General features: G+C 37.5%; 1 protein-coding gene across 4 annotated transcripts in view; it reads left to right on the top strand.

Moving 5' to 3' along the window:
- The window catches only part of tjap1 (tight junction associated protein 1 (peripheral)), a 120985-nt gene that overhangs the window by 80244 nt on the left and 17949 nt on the right, over positions 1-22792 (top strand). For all 4 annotated transcript variants that reach the window (XM_026224510.1, XM_026224508.1, XM_026224511.1 and 1 more), the window contains 2 exons: positions 13844-14005; positions 20638-20704. In XM_026224510.1, coding sequence (XP_026080295.1) covers positions 13844-14005; positions 20638-20704 — 229 coding nt within the window. The remainder of the gene's footprint in view (positions 1-13843; positions 14006-20637; positions 20705-22792) is intronic.

Raw genomic sequence — 22792 nt, 5'->3', positions numbered from 1 at the left:
GGGGACCAGCAGCTGAAGGTTAACTATCCCTTCAGCTGACCTATATTGGATGGGCAGAGTAAAGCAGAAAGCAGACAGCACAAGACATTTTTAACCTGATGCAGTCATGTGTATTAAAATGTTCACAACTGTGAACTGTCTAACAGTTAAGGCACAGTAATAAAAAAAATATAAACAAAGTTCAGTTAAACCATTGCAATCCATCCCAGATTACTCTAGTGTAGGATTGACAGGAGCCTAACAGAGCTGAGTCTGACTCGTTGTTCCCTTCACCATCTCTCACCGCTCATGTGACGCCAGGCGGAAGTGCAGGACGCGGTCGGGCAGGCGGTGGTATTGATTGGCCTAGTTGTCTGTTTGATGGGTGGAGAGAGCTGGACGGTGGATGTAGTCTGAAGATGGGTTTCTCCATCATGCGTTTCCAACTCCCTCAGGGTGGAAATCTGGAATGAATTGTTGAAGCTTTGTGTAAATCACAAAACAAAAAGCACTGTGAGTCTGATATAATGTACTCTTTGACTGTGGATTTGTTTACTTAATCACCAGTTAAGTATGGAGTGTCACAAGGATCTGTCCTAGGTTCTATTTTCAATATACATGTTACCCCTTGATAATATTATTAGAAAATACATTATTAGTTTCCATTGTTTTGCTGATGACAATCAACTATATAACATATGCGTTTTATTAGTGTTAATCGTCTGTTTGATTTCGTCATTAACTGAATTTTACTGTAAATTTCTGCATCTATTTGACAAGCTACTACTAAATATATTGTACAAAAATAATCCTAAAACTGAGAGAGCGGGAGTCCTTGCTAGGCTAAAAACAAACCCTAGCCGGCCGTCTCTCTCATGCTCTCCAATGTTCGCTCCCTGGACAATAAATTTGACTACATTCAGCTTCAACTAGCTACACAGAGGGAGTTCAGACACTGTTGCTTCTTTTGATTTCACAGAGACAAGGCTCAGTAACAGAATTCCGGAAGCCGTCTAGACGGGCTCGCTGTGTTTCGTACCGACCGAGACAAAGATCTGTGTGGTAAGGCTCGCGGCAGTAGCTTGTGTGTTTACATCAACACAAAATGGTGCACAAGCTCTGTACTGGTCTTTAGATAATGCTCATCACTAGTGGAGTTTGTGGCTGTTAAATAGAGACCTTTTTATTTACCACAGGAATTCACCACAGTGTTTGTAGTCGGAGTGTACATTCTTCCTAGTGCTAGTGCTAAAGCTAACAATGCACTCTGTGAATTGTATGGGGCTATCGGTGAACTACAAAACACACCCTGACAGACTGTTTATTGTCGCAGGAGATTTCAATCACATAAAGCTCAAAACAGCTCTCCCTAAATTCCATCACTATGTGGACTTTGCAACGAGAGGGACAAACATGCTGGATCTTGTTTACACAAACATTCCTGGTGTGTACCATGCGGAGCCCCGCCCCCACCTCGGCTAATCAGACTACATCTCTGTTATGCTGATTCCAGCGTACAGACCGCTCGTCAGACGCGACAGGCCGTTTCTGAGGCAGATTAGAACCTGGCAGGCAGGAGCCATTTCTGCTGTCCAGGACTGCTTTGAGCAGACTGAATGGTGCATATTCAGAGAGGGTGCAACAACTTGAAACTCCATCAACTTGGAGGAATATACGGCATCGATGACCAGCTACATCAGTAAATGCGTTGATGTTACAGACTCCAAGACAATCACTACACACACCAACCAGAAGGCATGGATGACTGCGCATGTGTCTGCACTGCTTAAGTTCTGTGACTCTGCCTTCAGGATGTGCGATGAGGCATCACTAAGAGAAGCAAGGGCCAAACTTTCTCGGGCAATAAGAGAAGCACAACACGCAACACTCCCAGTGAATCCACAACCAGTTCAGGGACAGCAGCGACACTCTGCGTATGTGGCAAGGCATCCAAACCATCACCAACTACAGGCCATCACCCCCTGCCTGTAACAGTGATGCCTCCCTCCCAGGTGCATTAAATCACTTCTATGCACGTTTCGAGGCACAGAATGACACAATTACGAGGAAGTTCATCCCCCCTTCTGATGATTGGATACTGTGTTTCTCCAGAGATGATGTGAGGAAGACTCTGAGCAGAGTTAACCCAGGAAAAGCTGCGGGCCCAGACAACACTCTGAGCAAAGTGCTTATGTCTTCATTGACATCTTTAACAGAACCATGCACAGCACCATCGTCTTGGTGTGTCTCAAGGCTACCCCCATCGTCCCTGTGCCGAAGAAGTCCAGAGTGTCCAGCCTCAATGACTACCGACCCGTTGCACTAACTCCCATCATCATGAAGTGCTTTGAGAGGCTTCTCATGAAGCACATCAAGAACTTGCTATCTCCCACACTGGACCCACTACAGTTTGCGTACAGCACAAAACACTCAACAGATGATGCCATCACAATCTCTCTACATCTAGCCCTCACTCATCTGGATAAAAAAGACACATATGTCAGAATGCTGTTCATAGACTTCAGCTCAGCATTCAGTACAGTCATTCCTCAGACCCTGACTGAACCACTCCCTCTGTAACTGGATCCTGGACTTCCTGTCAGAGAGACCTCAGTCCAGATCGGAAACAGCTTCTCCAGCACCACCAAACTGAGCACTGGAGCTCCCCAAGGCTGTGTGCTTAGTCCAATTCTGTTCACTTTGCTGACAAGTTTGCTGATGACACGACCGTGGTGGGTCTTATAAGCAAAGATGACGAATCAGCTTACAGAGAGGAGGTGCATTGGATAGCGGATTGGTGTTAAGGCAACAACCTGTCCCTCAGTGTGGACAAAACTAAAGAGATGGTTGTTGACTTTAGGAAATCACATACCAATCACTCTCTGCTCAACATACCCCTACTATAAATACCTGAATTAAAAACACTTGAAACCCAACTGCATACTTTGCACGTCTGTACATTTGCATAAAATCTGCCTCAATAGTGCACTTATTTATGTAGTCTGTACTTTTTGTTTAACTTTTACTTTCTTATTTCCAGTATTAGTATTATATTAGATTATTTAAAATAATTTAATTATGTGTAGTGTTTTGAACAGTACAATGTGAGTTTTGTAGTTAATTTTGTCTTGTGTAGCACCATGGTCCTGGAGAAACGCCGTTTCGTTTGACTGTGTATAAGCTGGATAGAGCTGAAATTATGATAAAGCAACTCTGACTCTGTAGAAACTTAATTTTCTGCAGCTTTGCATCAATTTATTTCATGAAAAGTGCAATACAAATGAACTTGAATTTAATTTAATTGAATTTAACCGCTCTGAGAGACCAGAGACCTTCTATATGTTTTTACACTGGGCTTTTCACAATGGATATATACGCGTGATATTTGGCCAATAAAAATAAATTCTTCCTTTTGGAAAAGGATTCACATTGGATGTTGCTTCCTATGGATGTAGCTCACTAGATTTTAGAACTGGTCAAAATATTTCTGTCAGCTTTTTAGCTTGCATAGAACAGTGAGGCATAATTTTCCTGATTCAGTGATAAAGTATTTGCCACCTTGGGGATGTAAAACAAGAGGCACTTCCAGTCCAAATCTAACTAGCGTTAAGCCCAGTCTGCATGTGATTGAAAAGGCTTTTCCTGGTCCTTGAAATGGTTGTATTTTCCATGTGCATGTATAATTTCTAGGGATGCACTGATATAAATGCATTTATATTTATGTGATCGTTGATCAGATAGATAGATAGATACCTGGATTTGTATGTGATTTGTATGTGAACACTCCATATAAACACTCTCCAGTTTCATTCTGTTTTCATATTTACATAATTCAATTTGGCTTCTTCACTAAGAGACAGTTTATGTAGATTGAGCTGTTGCAACTGTGTCATGGGATCCAAGACTATTTGATACAGAACACTCGGTGTGTTCTGACTATCCATTTCTCTTTGGAGAAATTTTTCTATTCTTTGATGAAAAAAGATTCAATTTCAATGAATCAATGTATGCCGAGTTAATACTATTGGTTGAAGACCTTATGCAGTATTTTCATTATACTGAAAATATTAGCCTTGAAGTGATCTGTCTAGGTCTATACTTACAATATATTGCACATCCTTACTAATTTCCCTTTTCACAATCTGTTTAACTGTTTGCTCTTTTCCCCACTAACTTCTTGGCTCGAGGTTGCGAATCTAACCTTAAGAGATAAAGCTGCTTTTCTACATTGCCTGAAAGCAACTTATACACATTCAGGAACGTGTGACAGACAATTGCGGAAACCTTTTTCTCACTGAAAACGGCATGTGATGATTCTCAAGTTAAATGAAGTGGGGGATTTTCTAAACCGATGTTAGGGTTTGCACACAAAAACCCACAATGTGTGCGTGAGCGTGCCTCACACATTTCATTTAGCATTCTTTATGGCAGATGAATAAATGAAGCCAGTTATAGTAGGCTGGATAATTCAGTTTTTTTATATGCTTCAGAAGTGCTTTGGGGAGTCTGTGGCACTTTTTCTTTGCTTTTTACAGTGCTTTGTTCTTTTGCTCCATTTGTGCTCTAAACATGTGACTGCGAACAGGCAATTTGCCACTAAAAAGAGTTACATTGGTGTATTTATAGCTTAAAACCCCTGCCCCCTTCTAGGTCTATAGCATGAATCATTGATGTACCTGTTTCACTTCTTTGCTGTTGCTTTCAGCTGTGTTACATTGGCAGGTGTATGAGAGTGTTTTGAGTGCCGCTTTCTGTGCTTCCTTCACTCTGAACTGTGAAAGAAACTGGAAAAGCACAGAAAAGGGAAAGGTGTTGCATATTCTTAGGAATCTCAGGAGCCTGTAAATGAAAGATTTGATGTCTTTGAGCTGTTGGATGTTACAATCCGTCATTCATGTGTTATGCAGCACTTGAGCTGCTGTGTGGAATTTGATTCCCAGTAGTCTTGTCTGTTATCACTCCCTGTCTGATGACACAGTGACAGAGACTTGCAACAGGGGGCATCTTTTTTTGCCACCACTTGTTGTGTTTCCTCTTTTCACTTCAGATACATTTAACCATTTCATCCGCTGTCACTATTTGCATTACAAATGCCTTTATTTCTTTTCGCATGAAAATGAAAGACTCAACATTAAAGAATAATATCTTGTAGTAACCCAAATGAAACACAGGAAATTAAGAAATTAAATGGATACTTCACCCAAAAATGAAAATCCTGTCATTAATTATGCCGTTCCAAACCGTAAGACTTTGGTACATCTTCATAACACAAATTAAGATATTTTTGATGGAATCTGAGGGCTTTTTGACTTGTGATCGACAGGAAGGATATTACCACGATCAGCATCCAGAAATGTAGCAAGGAGATTGGTAGAATAATCCGTGTAACATCCAAACGTAATTTTACAAAGCTAGGAGAGTACTTTTTATGTAACAAGAAAACCGTAATGGCATAATTTATTAAGCAGTTCTTCCCGAGTTACCGTCCTCCACCAACTGAACTTGATTATTTTTTGTGAATATTTTGTGATATATATACAGTACAGACCAAAAGTTTGAAAACATTACTATTTTTAATGTTTTTGCTCATCAGGCCTGCATTTATTTGATCAAAAATACAGAAAAACAGTAATATTGTGAAATATTATTACGACTTAAAAAAATAGTTTTCTATGTGAATATACTTTAAAAACATAATTTATTCCTGTGATATAAAGCTGAATATTCAGCATCTTTACTCCAGCCTTGAGTGTCACATGTAGGGATGAGTACCGAAACCCGGTATTAAACTGGCCCCGGGGCTAAATTACGGAAGACCGTAGTATCAGTAAGATCTGACGGTATCGGTTCTGCTTTCGGTACAGGAGGAAAAAAAATAATGTACTATGTATTTTTGCTTAATAATGTTGTCGTGCACATTTATTCTCGCCAAACATTTCTAATGTGCGACCATATTAAGACGTTTGTCTGTGAGATCCACATGAACTCTCATGCACGCCACGGAGGCTGTCTGTCAGTCACACACACACACCACAACGAGCGCACGCACATGCATTAACTGTACACTAACTGCATTAACTCCTGCTTAATAATAAAGAGTGACGATGGTGAAGAGATTTGCTTAATGTTATCGTGCACATTTTATCTTACCAAACATTTCAAATTTGCAATATTATTAAGATGTTTGTCTGTGAGATCTGCAAGAACTCGCATGCGCGCCGCGGAGGCTGTCTGTCAGTCACACACACTCACACAACAAGAACGAGCGTGGTACACGTATAACAGTACGAAAACTCCTTACAAAGAGTGACGATGGCGGAGAGAGCAAATCGTTCCAAAGTGTGGTTATACATCACTGGAGTTAATGCTGACAACCCTCGTTGTCATAAGTGCAAAACAATATTTACATGTAAGGGAGGAAACACAAGCAATCTGTCAAAGCATCTTTCAAAAGTGCATTATGTGTATCGACTGCCTAGCTAGCTCGTCTCTGGTTGTTGCCCCATCTACGTCAGGTATGTATGCTAAAATCATGTTGAATCAACTTTGTTCACGTCATTTAAAATAAATGTAAAATCTCCCTGGTTTGCTAACCTTACGTAGAAATTCTGTTGATTTCTTTTGGGAAAAATGAAAATGAAATCAACATATTTTCTACTTGTTTTTAAAATTCCAAATAAGTAAAAATCAGTATGTAAATGTAAACATTTATTTGGCTAATTTAAATGCACAGCACCTCAAGTTAGTTTACAAAATAGCCAATTGCCACATTTTGCAACCTTTTTATTATATATATATATATATATATATATATATATATATATATATATATATATATATATATATATATATATATATATTATATTTTTTTAAGCTGCAGCTACAATGAACCAACCAACTCCTCCTAACACCTCTCGTCCAAAACAAGCCCATTATTAATTTTACATAAAAAATTAAGAAATGTTAATTCTGTTCTCAAATTGTTCTTAAAAAAAAACACACACATACAACACAAAGTACCGATAAGAATACCGTTAAAGTACTGGACCGTTAAGCAGTATCGGTAAGAGTAGTAATCACATGTTAAAAAGTATCACATGTTCTGAAAAAATATTAAGCAGCAGAACTGTTTCCAACTTTGATAAGGAATCATCATATTATAATGTTTTCTAAAGGATCATGTGATAATGATCCTAAAAATTCAGCTTTGAATCACAGAAATAAATGATAATTTAAAGTATAATAAATGTAAAAACAATTATTTTAAATTGTAATAATATATCACAATATTACACTTTTTTTCTGTATTTTTGATCAAATAAATGCAGGTTTGATGAGCAGAAGAAACTTCTTTCAAAAACATTAAAAATAGTAATGTTTCCAAACTTTTTGTCCGTACTGTACTAATATATATATATATTAGTGCAGACTTTGGCAAACTGCCCTGAATGTTCTAGCTTGTCTAAACTCTCATTCTTAAACCATAGTTTAATTACTCTTGTGCTTTTAGGCATCAGGAATTATAAACGCCCTGCTGCTCAGGCTTTCACTGGTCCTGATAAGATTCTTCATTTTGTTTTAAGCTCTTGATAGAATTGTTAGAAGAACAGGTTTAATTGTAAGACTTGAAGTTGTGATTAGCTACGTAGTTTATTGACCCAATGTTTCCAAAAAATTACTGCTATCAAGTTTTGTTTTTTCTTTGTGCAATTAAGCAAATTAACTTGATAGAAGATGCTGGCAGATTACTTTAAACAAGAGCTAGCATGAATAGTTCAGTATTTCTTTCATCCATTTGACATTATTTCATGTCTTAGATATTTTTATATAAGGACATAATACATCTAGTAGGTTAATGTCAAAGTAAAACATGACATACAAAATCTGAATAAAATATTAAAGTGGTGGTTGATTGTTTTTTTTCTAGGCTTGATTGTGTTTATGGGGTGCAGTCTAACATGTGGTAATGCTTCGTTTTTTTAAAAAACGCATTATTTTTTATTTTTTTTTAATTTACCTTTTATTCTAGACCTCTCTGTCCCTTCCCCTTTGAACATTCTGATGAGTTCCTGGTTTTACAAAGCCCCTCCCTCAGAATTATGCAATGGGCTCACATTGGTTAGCTAGCCCTGTTGTTGTGATTCGCTAAACTGCCTAGTGCTGTCAAGAAACGTCCCGCCTCTCACCTCAGCGGCATGTGCTCCACTTATATTGTAAGCAGTGATGCCGTCAATATTGCTTATCAATTTGAGCCCAAATTAGACACAGAGAATATTAGTGAAGAGGATCACTATGCAAGCCTGGCTCTTAATGGTATGTTATTTTATTGTTGTTGTTGTCTCATATCTTTAGATACGCTGTTATTTGTTAATGTTACCACTTCTGTTAGCTTCTTTAATACAGAACGGCAACTGCATGCACATCCATGTTTAATGCTTCTCATAGCCATGTGAACAAATATCTGTATGTCTATACACATAAATTGTATAATTGGAACACAGTGTGCAAAGCAGGGGACACGAGAAACAGGATTAAAAACCGCTGCTTTAGAACATTGATTTAGAACTTGTGAATCGATTAGAATCATTAGAAGACAGAATCATGATTCATGTATGAATATATATTTTTGTGCACCCCTAGTTTTGACGGCATGGCTTTAACTCCTCCTCTTCTCTAAAAATTCAAGGTAACATGGCCTCGCTCCATTTGTTGCATGTTCCTGGGGGTTTATGTACATTTCTAGGTTTGTGACGTCACAAACCTGGGAATTAACTTGTTGTAGTCTCTATGAGACATTTTTGTAGGCATTAAACTGCCATAATTTTAAGAGACTAAATGTCAGTTTGCATTGAACTTTCAATGCTTCGTAACTTTGCAGATATTGCTTATGTTCAAACAACATTAGACACTAACTTAAGCTAGAAAAGTGATATTGCAATCAACCAACCCTTTAATCAAGGCATGTTTATATTGCATAGTTGTATTTTTGTGTTTTCCATATGTGGTGATATAAATTGTGACATAATCCAAATGTTATTGCAAATCTTGCATTACCGTTTGCATTTTCGCTTTATATTGCATACAGAGTTATACGCTCTCAAGCCAGGATCAGCGTTTTAGAATGTCTGTCAAGCTTGTTCATTGTTCAAAGAACTACTTTTGTTATGTCAAGACCACGAGAAAATTAAGTAGTGATAATGAGAAAACGAAAGAAAAAAATTATAATAAGGCATGCCACTTAGAGCCTTTACTGATGAACTCCAATGATCGAAGCTTTCGGCACGGTCATCTGTGAGTGACGTCATCTCCCAATACAAACACCCCATAGTATAGTCCCGCCCCTCACATTGATTGACAGCTTTCGTGTAGACGTCAGAAATTCAATTACAAAAAGTTTTGGCAGGTAACATGCATAATGCAGAGAGAGAGAACAAGCAAATACGGTTATTAGTATTGCTATTTAAATATGAAAGTCTCGTAACTCAGATATGGGAAATAAGTGTGTGTATACAACCAACCTATAATGATAAACAATAAAAAATAAAAACACTCAGGGTTTTTGTTTTAAAATCTTGATAAATCCAATCCCCTTTTCCAAAATCAAGCTGTTCTCAAATTCTTGGCTGTGTAATGTCACACAAGCCAAGGCCCCTCCCACGATTGTTGATCGACACTGGAGTTTTACCTTTAGGATGTACTCACACTAGGCACGGATGCATTGAACTGAGCCCCAGCGTGATTATCCAATGTTGAAAGGTTTACTAAACTGAACAGCGCTCTGGCCCACCTCTGGGGAAGTCATGGCTTAATGGTTAGAGATTTAGACTTGTAATCCAAAGGTTGCGAGTTTGAGTCTTGGGCCGGCAGGAATTGTACAGCGCTCCAGTTCTCTCTCCACCCTCAATACCTCGATGGGGGTGCTCTTGAGCAAGGCACCGAACCTCCAACTGCTCCCCGGGCACCGCAGCATAAATGGCTGCCTACTGCTCCGGGTGTGTGTGTTCACGGTGTGCGTGTTCACTGTTGTGTGTGTGCACTTTGGATGGATTAAATCCAGAGCACGAATTCTGGTTATGGGTCTCCATACTTGTCATGTCACGTCACTTTTCTTTCTTTCATTACGGATACGGACATGATACAGAGTAATCACACTAGTCAAAACGAACCAGGCTTTGGAGGTTAAATGCGCTCGGGAATGGTTCAAAATGTCTATTGTGAGTACACCCTTAGACCGGCCCTGAGTGAGCTGTTATCAGTTCTCCATTGGTTCACTGCCAGAGCAGATGTATACAAAAATGTCTCCTAAGTGATTAAGGTGTTCTCTTTTTGTATGTAATAATGAGCTGCTGAAGATGCAGTGGATTAGCTTTTGTTTTTGAAGAGAATGCATTCTGTCTAAATGCGTCTATGTTTGCGCAAAATATTCGTGATGCAGCTTCACTTCCAGAAGAAGTATGCTCACCTCCAGAAGAAGTATTTTTTCTTTCTTTTTTTTTCAACGAATTTTGAAAATCACCTTTCCTAATAATGTGCTAGCTAGAGAATTGCACTCGCAGAGAAACACGTGCCGACCAACAGAAAAGGTGGCGGGGGGAGCAGAGCTCATTAGCATTTAAAGGGAAATGCACCAAAATGGCTTGCTGTGAACAGAGCTGTTTTTGACAGTTTAAAAGGGTGTTGTTTTACACATCCATTGGGAAATTATAGACTTTTCATTAAACTTGTGGAAAATGGGTATCGGATGAACCCTTTAAAATGACATACTGGGACATAGTGATGACACAAATGAATCAGAGATTTAAATTAGTTCACTGAAATGGATACATGGGACTGACTGAAAGAAATTAATTGAACTTATTATATTAGCCAAATTAAGGACACATTTAGGAGATTAAGAAGGTCAAGTAGTGTAACGAAGTACCACTTTCTCAGAGGTCACTTCCAAACTAAGCAGCTTTATATCAGTCAACATGCCATATTCACATGTTCAAAGTTTATTTAATAAACCTGAATCCGATGTGAAATATGTGTGGCAAAATTCCAGATAGCATGGATTCCAGTTGACAGAACTGTATTTGGCCCACAGTTTTTATGACTGTAGTTTACTGTAAATCTACACTCATACTTTTAAGTCAAATGTGAATCTAGTCTAATGACACAATGTCAGTAAGCTTAAATGAAATCAAATTTTTACAGACTGCAGAAAACTGTTTGAATGAACTCTTTAAATTTTGTATGTAGTTCTACATTGAATTTTGACATAGGCTCTGCCTCCTTTTATGTTTATTATACTGTATATCATTAAAAAGTATGTATAATGTAAGTTTATTGATGACTGATAACATAATGGGACAATATGTAGAATTTAGTTCTGTCAAACGATTAAAGTTTTTGTTTACACAATATATGTATGTGTGCTGTTTATATTTATTATTTATATATAAATACACACACATGCATGTATATTTCAGAAAAATGTTATGCTTATATATTAAATATATTAAAGTATAATATAAATTATATGAATTTAAATGTATACGTATTTAAAATATATGCCGTATATGTTCATATTTATACCTACAAAATAAATATACACAGAACACACACATATTACGCAAACAAAAACTTTTATTTTGTATGTGATTAATTGTGATGAATCATTTGATAACACCAGTAGAATAATATCAGCTCAGAAAATGTGAGTCTCCAATTGTACAGATTAGTTTAAATATTACTCTAAATTAGTCAATTATTGATCCTGTGAGGGGAAACAAGACAGTCAGCACTGTATAGTCTTCCTTTGCCATTCAAATCTTTTTATCCAAAAGATTAATGCTTGACATAAATATCTTCAAGTAATGTTTAAAACTAAGAAATTCAAAAAAAGACACACACAGTTTCTCCCCGATAACCACACTCAATGAAAAGCATAAACGTGGAGTTTGTGTGTGTATAGGGATAAGATTTTGTGACTGCTGCTGGTACCAAGCAGATGTGTTCAGCGTCACTGCAGCTGCCCATTCAGCTCACCACAGAGCCAGCTGCTCTCCTCACACACACACACACACACACACAGAGACACGCTGCTCCTGATCACACATTCACACATCTGCATGACTAACACTTAACTCGCTCTCAGTAGGCACAACATTTAGCCTAATGTTGTACTGCAGAGAGCCTTTTAATCATGGGGCTCAGAATCGTTCAGTGTTTTGCACACATGTAACTGTTTGCGCATCAGGTTTGGAAACCGTGCTTCAGCCTCCCTAGTCCTATTTCATTACATTTAGGTTGCTGTAAAGTATTGTGGATGTGGTTTTCTTTGGAGTAATTGGCAGCTTTCAGGAGTCTTGGCCGGGGTGCAGGCTGAGGCATCATTATGTGTTTGACACCTTCTCCCGATGTCTTGGATGTAGGCTGTGAAGGTGCACCTCCAGTCCTATCATAGAGTCTATAGGGTGTTTTGTTTACCAGCCAGCTTCTTAGTTTTGCATTGTTGTTTTTTCTTAGTCCACAGTGCTTTATTGGTATGATTGTAAAGATTACGAAATTACAGAATGTATACAGTAGTCCCAGTTAACTTTTGGTCTGAGAGTGGAGAACATTTATCAGACATAAATATGTTGTATGGGCCATGAAATTGTATTTTGCATTATTTTAATTATATTTTTAAAATGTATATAAAATATATAACGCATCCTCCTCTTTTTCTAATATAGTATTTTTTTTTGATGGCTTAATGTGAGGAATTTTCCATATGCATGTAGCCACATTGTTATTTACGAAATAATATGAATACATCATAGGTGCATATATAAAATGTGCAAAAATCTATTTGTACTGAAATAATAGCATCTATAATAGAATACCTTATAAAATCAGGCATCGTATCAACTCCAGTACTGGCATTTAGGATACATTTGTATTGGTGCATTCCTAATAGGTTCATTAACATGTAAAAATGTTATTAACTTCCTATTATATATATATATATATATATATATATATATATATATATATATATTAGGGGTGTAACGGTTCACAAAATTCATGGTTCGATACGATACACTGATGTCACGGTACGGTTCGGTATGTTTTAGATACAGCAAAATGTAAAAACATATATGCCGTATGTTAAATTACTTGATATAAATGTTTATATTGTATTAATATTTGAAAAACATTTTGCTGACCCCAAACTTTGGATGGTACATTATTTTAGAATAAGGTAATTTAAAGCCAAAATTATTTTAAAATTAAAGAATGTAAAAAATATATATATATAAAAAGCATTGTAGGTTATATTTAATGTTTGACTAGAAAACTTACAGCTGATGGTTTGAATAAAAACCCTTTATTATTTATCTGGCTCATATACATGAATCTTACTCCATTAAAGTTGCTGTTAATATATAACATGTTTTCCAACAGAAAACAATTTTACACCATAACCGTCTTTTCTTTGATGCATATGAAAAGGAACAGCTGTATCAGAACTATTTCTTCATTACATTTCGGTTTAGAATATGAGCTGTAAAATGATACCAAACATGTCAAAGAGATCTATTAACAGAATACTATATGTGTTGAGAGGAAATGTGAGCTTGCACAGATGCACACCAACAATATATGCACAATTGCTTTCCCAGGCATGGCATGTCTTCAGGTTTCATATTAAAGGGTCTTTTATGCTAGTGTAGTAGAATGAAAATTAAATCAAATTCATTAAATTAAACAAAATACATGAGAATGCTGTAGATTGTTGCCTTTTACCTCTGCAGTGGTGTGAACTCAATTTGTTAAACTGTTTCTCATGTCAGCAATGCATTTTTAAAATCTTTCATTGCTCTCACTTGTTTTGAAGGATCCTGCAGCAGCAAAATGAAGACCTCCGCCGCCGGCTCTCCCAGACCACTCATAAGATGGAGGCGATGGAGACGGAGTTCGAAACCAGTCGACATTACATGCAAGCAGAGCTGGGTCGAACCAGAGACGACCTGGAGAAAATGAGAGACAAATTCAGAAGGTAAGCTACTTTTATTCATTATGGATGCAATGAATTGATCAAAAGGGAAATTAAAGACTTATAGTGTTACAAAAAATTGTCTTTTGCAAAGACAGTTCTTTTGAACTTTATAGGAATCCTTAAAATACTTTAAAAAAAATAATGAAGCAGCACAAAAATAATAAAGTCCCAAAGACCTAAAAAACCTGGACAATAATTAAATATCAGGGGTTTTTATTGTTTTTATTGTATCCAAACTAGGGCTGGGATAAACGATTATTTTTTAAATGATTAATCTAGCGATTATTTTTTCGATGCATCGATTAATCTAACGATTAATTTTTCCAGACCGATTCGATTATCTCCCCATTAATTGACTACTAACAATTTATACATGTTGATTTACATATCTGAATGAAAAAAAAAAAACGTGAATTCCTTAACATTGCAATATATGTTTATTGCTCTTAAAATTACAATAAAAAAGACTGACTAAGAATGCATTACTTTGCACTTGTATAGAGATAGCATTCAATAAAACCTTGAAGCCTTGAAAACACATAGCTTACTGAAAAAAGCTTACTGAACACATAGGGCCTAGCTTACTGAAAAAAAAGTTCTTCTTTCAGATGAAAATAACAACAACTTGATGTCTAGCATTCAATAAAAAGGTCACCCAAAATACTTGTTTAGAGCAATTGAAAGAATACAGTAACCAATGTAAACTTGAGGGCTTTAAGCTAATACAGAGAGTGCTTTTCCAAAAAAAAAAAAACAGTTGGAGCCAGCAGCCGGTCATGGAGAAAAAAAAATCTTTGAATGCTCCACGTGAAACTTTGGCGTTCCGCACTTTTTCTATCGTTTCTAATGATTTTGGTTAATATGCACGAGGGAGAGAAAGAGCAAGAAGCGCTCGTGTTGTTTGAAGACTGTGAGTGCGCGCGCAGCCGGGGCTCTCTCTCGTACGCGCCCTGTCAGGCACAGCGATCAAATAAGGCTTTGACAGCCGCCAAAAAAAAGATCAATGCAGAAAAACCCCTGAATTGGTTATATAACGTTGGACAGAATGTTGATCCGGCCATCGCGTATATTCAGCGCACATAAGGTAAACATTTTGCAAACGTTTTTTAGAGAAATAAAAACAGGTCGACGAATCGATGCGCTTATTTTGTGTCGACGTATTTTTTGCGTCAACGTTATCGATGACCTCGACGCGTTGTCCCAGCCCTAATCCAAACTTTGACAAATTCCATGACATTCCGTGTTTTACTGTAAATTCCGTTTTTGTAACATGGATTCGATAATTCCATTTGCATTTTCTGCATTGTGGAAATCATGGAGCCCTAACATTTGTCCACAAACCTCTGACTGCAAAGTGACAAGAGTCTTCCAGCATAAGTCTTGCGTGTTGAGGAAAGAGGTGGATACAGCATCTTTCTTACTGACGTTGCAGGCGTAGATGAGGGAGGGAGATGAGACATACCCCTGCAATCCATTTTTAATGATTATGATCAAAGCAGCCAAACTAATGAGCTCTTTGTAGTTATATGAAGCTGGCAGCCTTCACTTTAATCGCTCTACAAAGCACAGCGGGATCGACAGTGCAAAGCATGCTGGTCCGGCTGACACAGTCCAGAGGAAGACGAGAGGACTGCAGACTTGCCTAGATAATAACCACATAGAAAACATCTGGAAGACCTTCTTCTCTTCAGTATTTAATACATGTGTTGTGGTGCGAGATTTCGAAGGGCAAAGCAGTTCTCGGTTTATGGTTCCAGTTCCACTTAACGATTCCCTTAACGATTCTTTTAGTACTTTTTCTCTCTCATCACACTCAATTCAGACTGCAAGTTCACAACTCGCATTAAACATAATGACTTTCAGTGGCGGCACAGGAAACAGTATTTTAGTACGGTGGTCCATCAGCAAACATCTGCAGAATCATTAATGCAACTCGTACCGAATTTTATAGAAATGGAACCAGTTCTGAATGTACAACTCTTTTTACGCCTGAATCTAACCACTAATCATATTTGATTAATTTAATATAATTTAAATGGTCAGTCAAGATTTTAGTTTGAATTACTACTTCAATGTTTATTCAATTGACTCGACAAATGTAGTTCTGTTGTGCCGTTAAAAAAAAAAAAGTGCCTGACAGCCTAGTCTTCAGGAAATAAATAAAAAATGTTTAACAGGCAATCAAGCAGCTCTATTGTTTGACAAAAGGATTTTTTTTAGGCTAATTAAGAACTGCATTTGAGAGCCTTAAGTGACTGTAATGTGTTACTTTCATTACAGGTAAGGGAGGAGAACAGCAGCGTGAGATTGTGGCTGATTTTAATGAGCATGAGCTGTGCTATTTATGTAAGGGTTTAGTGGCACGGTAATGGCCAGTTCCTATGTGTAACTTGCCTCTGACATGCAGGCAGGTTGTTTTTTCTGTGAACAAAGGCGAAGGCCACTGCATGTCAATAATAGGCATACATTTTGATGAAAGATTGTGTAAGCAAACTTTTTCCTAAGGAATATTGTGCACTGATAATGCACAATAAGACCAGGAACATTTAATCTTTATGGAACAAAAATTAGGTCCAATATATGAATGCAATTTTGAATGTTCAGACAAGTGTGAAAAAGACAAATACTCTGGATTTGATTCGACTAATATGTGTGTGCATATTGTGCACACAAATATTAGTCGAATCAAATTCAACTATGTGTGTGATAAGAGCACTGACCCCACACAAATGCAATGTGCAACTTTCCATTTCTGGCACCAGTTTGTCGTGGAGAAGAAAGAAAGACAAACAACATTTACATGTTTTCAAACAGCCTTTCACTTTATTTCATTTTAATTCACTAAGATGATTAAAACAGCAAAAAATGCAATCCATTGAGAGAGCCAGGTCTGTTCATGAGTGGCACCAAGACTGCAACAGCTCCAAATATGTAATCAAAAGAGCTTTTCTAATTGGTCAAGTTTTTTTCATTTTATGATTGGGAAAAAAAGTTAGAACGCCTCTCTGTAAAATAAATAAAATAAAAAACCTATATGCATATGTAAAATAATTAATTAAAACTGCATTAATAGCATTCAAATGTGTGTTCATCCGAATTAAAATGTTTATCACGTTTAATCAGACATTCTTATTGGTATAAACAGGCATTTTTGCCTGTTTAAAGGGCAAAATTAAACCCTTTGCAAAAGGGCACCTATTTTGCAAAATCCACTTTTACATGGTGTTTGGACATAAATGTGTGTTGGCAGTGTGTGAACACCACAACCCTACAATGATCAAAATCCTTCCCTTCCTCATTTTTAAATTCCCATTAAACCAAGTCAGTCTCACTAAGCCTGCTGTTTTGATTCTCATGCAGTGTGACGTCACATTGCATTGGGTCGGTGTCCTGACATTTTATCCTGACCTTCAGATTTTCCTACCAGGGTTTACTGCACATGCGCACATCAATATTGCATCCTTTTTCTTATGCTGAACAACATTTAATGAATCTGCATTACTGTAAGGGTAGGTTTAGGGTTGGGGTAGGTGTAGACTTTAATAAAAGCATAATCTAATAGGTAGAAAAAAATATTTATTGTTGTTTGCTGTAGCTGTATTCCTTTTAGCCACAACCGCGAAAATAACACAATACTGTATTTGCATTGCTGTAAGGGTAGATGTTCATAAACCATAACTTTACAGTAGCATTTTTCGTTGTTGAATTGTACTATCCACTGTTTTAATGGGAGGTAGCAAAATCTCACTGACTAGGACAACGCACTTGAGCAGCTGTAAAGTTACCAATGTCTCACAACCAGTCCTGAGGATCTGTTTGGATGTAAGACTGACAAGAGTCTTCATTTTCTCCTAACATCTGAGCTGCTGAGGATGCTGTGGGTTAATTCGATTTTTCAAAGTACTGCACCTCAAAATGTACCTAAATACGGGCGTCACTCCAGACTTCTGTCATCATAGTGCTTATCTTTTTAACTGTATTTGTGTGCGTACATTAAGAATTTGTTAACTGATCATCGCCTCGCTTGTGAGATTAGTTCACGTCGTTCGTAGCATGAGATTCGTTCTGGAGCGTGGTCAAGCAGTTCGGTCAATCGATCCACGCCGATGAGAGGTCGGCATGGTGCAAGTTCTGTAACAACGCACTGTTTCGTCCCACTTTCAGCACATTTGGCTTCCCATATGTACGGATAAACACTGGTTCACTTGCTCTGTTATGTTGCATCTACCGGCTGTTTAGTGCTGTATGCAATGCAGAGAGATGTACATTTTGTCACAATACGCTGAGTGGCTCCGCCCCTAATGACATCTCATTGGTCCTAAATTCCATTACATATGTGTGCTGTATATTAAACCTCAGATAGCTAGGCAGTGATTGTCGCTTTCATGCAGGATTTTGGCTTTCAAGTTGGATAAAAAATTACTTGTCACTGTAAACGTTACTTCACACTTTTTTCTGAAACAATGTTATAAGTTCAGCTTTAGATCAGCAGATCCAAGTGCAGATTCTGATGATTTAATCGCGGACTCATATCGGGCTGATATGCCCCTGATGGTCTGAGTGCAGCACTTTGTGATTGAGTCGGTGTGTAATTTGGCTGCAATCATGCCACTTTATCTCCAATCAGGATGCATCTCCGGTTTATATGCTTTCAGATGGCAGAGAGATTGAATTACCCAGCATTCCTTCCATCAAAAAAGTGCAGTGCTCACATTTGCTGCTCCATTTCCCCGCCTGCCGCATCCTAAACCTGCATGCCAGCTCTCCGCAGTTAATAGCCTAATTGGATTGTAATTGGTTAGTGATTCTGCAGCGTAGGCGTTTGAATGCCATCTCTGATCTAACGCCATAACATTGTCACATGCACTGTGGTGATTTGCACCAGGTGCTCTGGGCTCTGGGAACCCTTGAATGAGAGGTATTGTTATAGATGTTTGTTTACTTAATTACCTGTTTATGTGGTGCTTTTTTATGGAGTTTATTTCACTTCTGAGGCTGTTCAGTTGGACCTTCCCCTCCTCTGTGATTCAGAGCGGTCATCAAGCAACAGTAATTATTGCATTCCATCAGCACCAGCCGTCTGCCGATATGAACTGCTGCTAGAGTTTATGACTGCGCAAATCACCTTCGCTTGCTAAAATTAATTGATTAAATTCTAATTGTTATGAAGCCAGACAGTGGAAGTCCCTTGTGATCTGCCAGGCAGCTGAACAGTATTGATCTGCGAGAGGGAAAGAGTGATTGAGATTGAGGTTTGGGCTGTAAACCGGAAAAGGAGAAGTTGGAGATAATGTAGCATGTAGGCCAGGTGGTCTTTGTAAGCAAAACTGTGTGTTTGAATCAATGTTTCCTTCTAAAGGTTTTATAAACGGAAGCCTTGGCGCCTTGTGCTAAATCTAATTTTGTGAATTCAGGGTTGATTCAATGAATATATAAAATCAAAAGGTATCAGCATCAGCAGGCCTTATTTCTTAGATGTTTGGTCTTGAAACCTCCTTAACCTCTGAAAACGTGCGGTGTAAATTATTAATATTAAATAATTACTGTCTAAAGTATTAAAGGAATTGTTCCCTTTTCCCCGAAGCACAAAAGGAAAGTTTATGGAGGATATCCTGGCTGCTGTTAAACATACAATGAGAAACGTTGGATCTATCAATCTGCAAAATGACAAAAGTAGCATATAAAGCAGTGTTTCCACTGCTGGAACTTTACCCAGGAACTAGTGACTTTAGAAAAGGGAACACTTATTCACTATTAAATATGACTTTTTCCCCTCAATAAATTCCTTATTTGCTGCTTATTATCAAAGTTTAACCGATTTTTTTTTTTCTGCGATTTAAGCGACTAATGAATTTTGGCCAACTAAGCCTCTTCTGGTTGACTAATGGTTAGTCAGCTATTAGGGGCCAGCCCTAGTAGCAACAGATCTTTTCTTCCTCATTAAGACGTATAAGTGTTACAGATTATAAAAAAAATAAAAGAAAAAGAAATATGTATGTCCAAACAAAATGTAAAAAATTAAACTTACGTGGATGAATTATTCGCAATAAGACATATCTTGCATTTGAAAAAAATACAAATTATCACCATTTCCAGAAACATTTTAGGCAGCAAAACTATTTTCAACATTGATGATGAATGCCTTGTTTTTTTATTTGCGACATTTTTCTTGCAAAACAAAATCTGCCAGTTTTTTTGTTCAAAAGACTTAGGATAAGCTTAATGGCTTTTTGTGATGAAAATGTCTTTAAGTGCCTCTCCTTTTCCTCTTCTGGCTTATTCTGTAATCTGCGTTGGCGTTGTGACCGCTTGAGGATTTGAATGATGACTTTAACATCAGACACATTCTCTTACAACTTGAAATATAAGGTCTTTTTATTGCAATAACTAGTGAATATTTCTTCAGCTGCCGTACCTCTGCCTTCAGCTGTGGCGAGCTCTAGTGCGCTTCAGAGAGCTGACAGGATGCAGTAGTATTTCTCAGCACAGCAGCGAAATCCTGTTGTTTCCTGCGTTGTTTGATGCCATATGCCCAACTTAGTGCCACACTGCACCAGCACATATCGTATAACATCTGGATGTAGCTTTATACTCTGACAGTGACATACATTTGCTTTGTTTCCCCCCCGCAGACTGCAGAACAGCTACACAGCGTCTCAGAGAGCTAATCAAGACCTGGAGGAGAAACTTCACGCCCTGGTAACCTTTACACTCCACTTCACTTTCCCTTTCTAAAGTCCTTTATCTTAAACACTGATGTCTTTAATTGCCGTTTAATTGTTCCATGTGCCCTAACGACGCCACTCTGTCAGTTCGTCACAAGTATTATGAACTCTAATTGAGGAACCTTTTGCTTTGCTTCATTCTCCAGGGACTAACAAACAAGTAACAGTGTTCCTCATGCCATTCATGCATGCTGGAAGTAGATTTTCCACTGGGAAAATTGGTGTTGGAAGACAAGCAACAGTGATTGTGTTGCTTTGATTCGCACTTGAGATAAAAACGCCATTATTCTTGCATTGTGTTTTAAGTAGTTGCAGTTCTGCCACAAACCAGCTGTGAGTTTTGTTTACTTGCCAAGTGTAAAGCCAAATCTGACTCACCTTCAACTCTTTCTGGATGTTCATCTTGGACCCTGCCTTCATAGATGAGCTGTGATGGGCAAATAATCATGCCATAGATGATCACAGTCACTTTCCACTGCTCTCATCTCACTGCATCTGCATAAAACTGTGCGAGCACAGTCCTGTTATCATGATTTTCTTAAAAATTTCAGCTGTTGCCAGTTGTTGGTGACACACTACTCTACTGAGAACTTTTACAAGAAAATGTATGGACGAGTGGTTTAACAAATAATGCACTTTACAGACATCAGACGGAATCCATGTTTTTCCAGTTCTGCTTTTTTCTCAAAGGGTTAGTTCACCAAAAATTGAACTAGAAATCATTGTTTACTTAACCCTCTTATCGTTCCAAATCTGACTGCTGTGGACGACGAAGGTAAATTATGAATAGGTCAGCTGATATAGATGACATAACACAATTTAAAGTAACATTAAAATCAAAATGGACAGTTCTAATTTTTTCTATAGAATATTGCAGTTCCAAAAAATGTATACATGCACATTATTTTTTTCCTTTATTCACGTGCCCTTGTAATCTTTAATTGGTGCTGTGAAAATAAACATCCCAGCTTTTACCAAATATGCCAAATATTTTTACTAAATATTGGCTGATAACATCAGCCTTGGTGATATATCTGTCAACCACTAACTTTGAATAATGTATTTATCTTTTCAATATGTTAGACTTGAGGTATAATTTGAGTAAGAACTGGCAAGCTCCGAAAAGGACTGAAAAAGCTATCGAATAGCTTCAAAAGAGGCATTTGTACCACTCTTTTGGGATTTCGGAGATTGACATCCCGAGTGACCATCAAATTTTCATCAAAAAATTCACCTTTTACATTGCACGGAAAAGAAAGTCATGCAGGTTTAGAATGACCTGAGAGTGAAACAATGATGAGAATGTACATTTTTGGATGAACTGTCCCTTTAAGTGCATCAAAGACTTTCAAGCATTAATGTTAAATGTATTTATTTTTTAATTATAAAACATTTCTACCGGAAAAGACCCATGATACTTCAGTGTTGTCATGCTGTCATTCATTTACCATTTCAGTACTGTTTAAAATTCGGTCACAAGAAATCAAAGCAGATTTCGCTCCCTTTTAAAATGATTGATTGCCATTGATGATTTTTTGCTTCCAAAAAAGAAGGGGAAAAAAAAAGAAAAGAAGAAATGCAGAGGGACCTGAATGACCACTCTGATTGTGGTCATAGTTGTCTCAGTTGTGGATCAGTCAGGCGATTTGGTAGAAGACAGAACTCAGCATGTTTTTTTATATATATAAAAGCTTTGTTTGGATGAACATTTTCTGTGCTTTAGTGCTCAAACAAAGCCAAAGTAATTGTCTGAGAACAATTGAGAGCCAAAAAATAAATAAATAATAAAATTGAACAACATCAGAAGCTAAAGATTGAATGTACAAATTTGTCCCTAAGCCTCTTTTTCTTCACGGAGTATAAAACAAATCCCACTGGATGTTCTAATACATCATAATAACTGTCATAGACTGCATTCGTCCCTCGACAGTGTTATTCAATTGGGATGAATGCAATTTAAAGATTATTTGAATGTGATTGTGCATCACAGAAACTGGGCATCCTGTGTTCAGTGTGATGCATTTATTAAAATATCTTTGGAAACTGCTGTTGGTAGTTGTAA

The sequence above is a fragment of the Carassius auratus genome, chromosome 38 (genome assembly GCF_003368295.1).
Source record: "Carassius auratus strain Wakin chromosome 38, ASM336829v1, whole genome shotgun sequence".
In the NCBI taxonomy this organism is placed as follows: domain Eukaryota; kingdom Metazoa; phylum Chordata; class Actinopteri; order Cypriniformes; family Cyprinidae; genus Carassius; species Carassius auratus.
The sequence above is the reverse complement of the archived record's forward strand: the minus strand, read 5'-3'. Positions and strand labels throughout refer to the sequence as shown.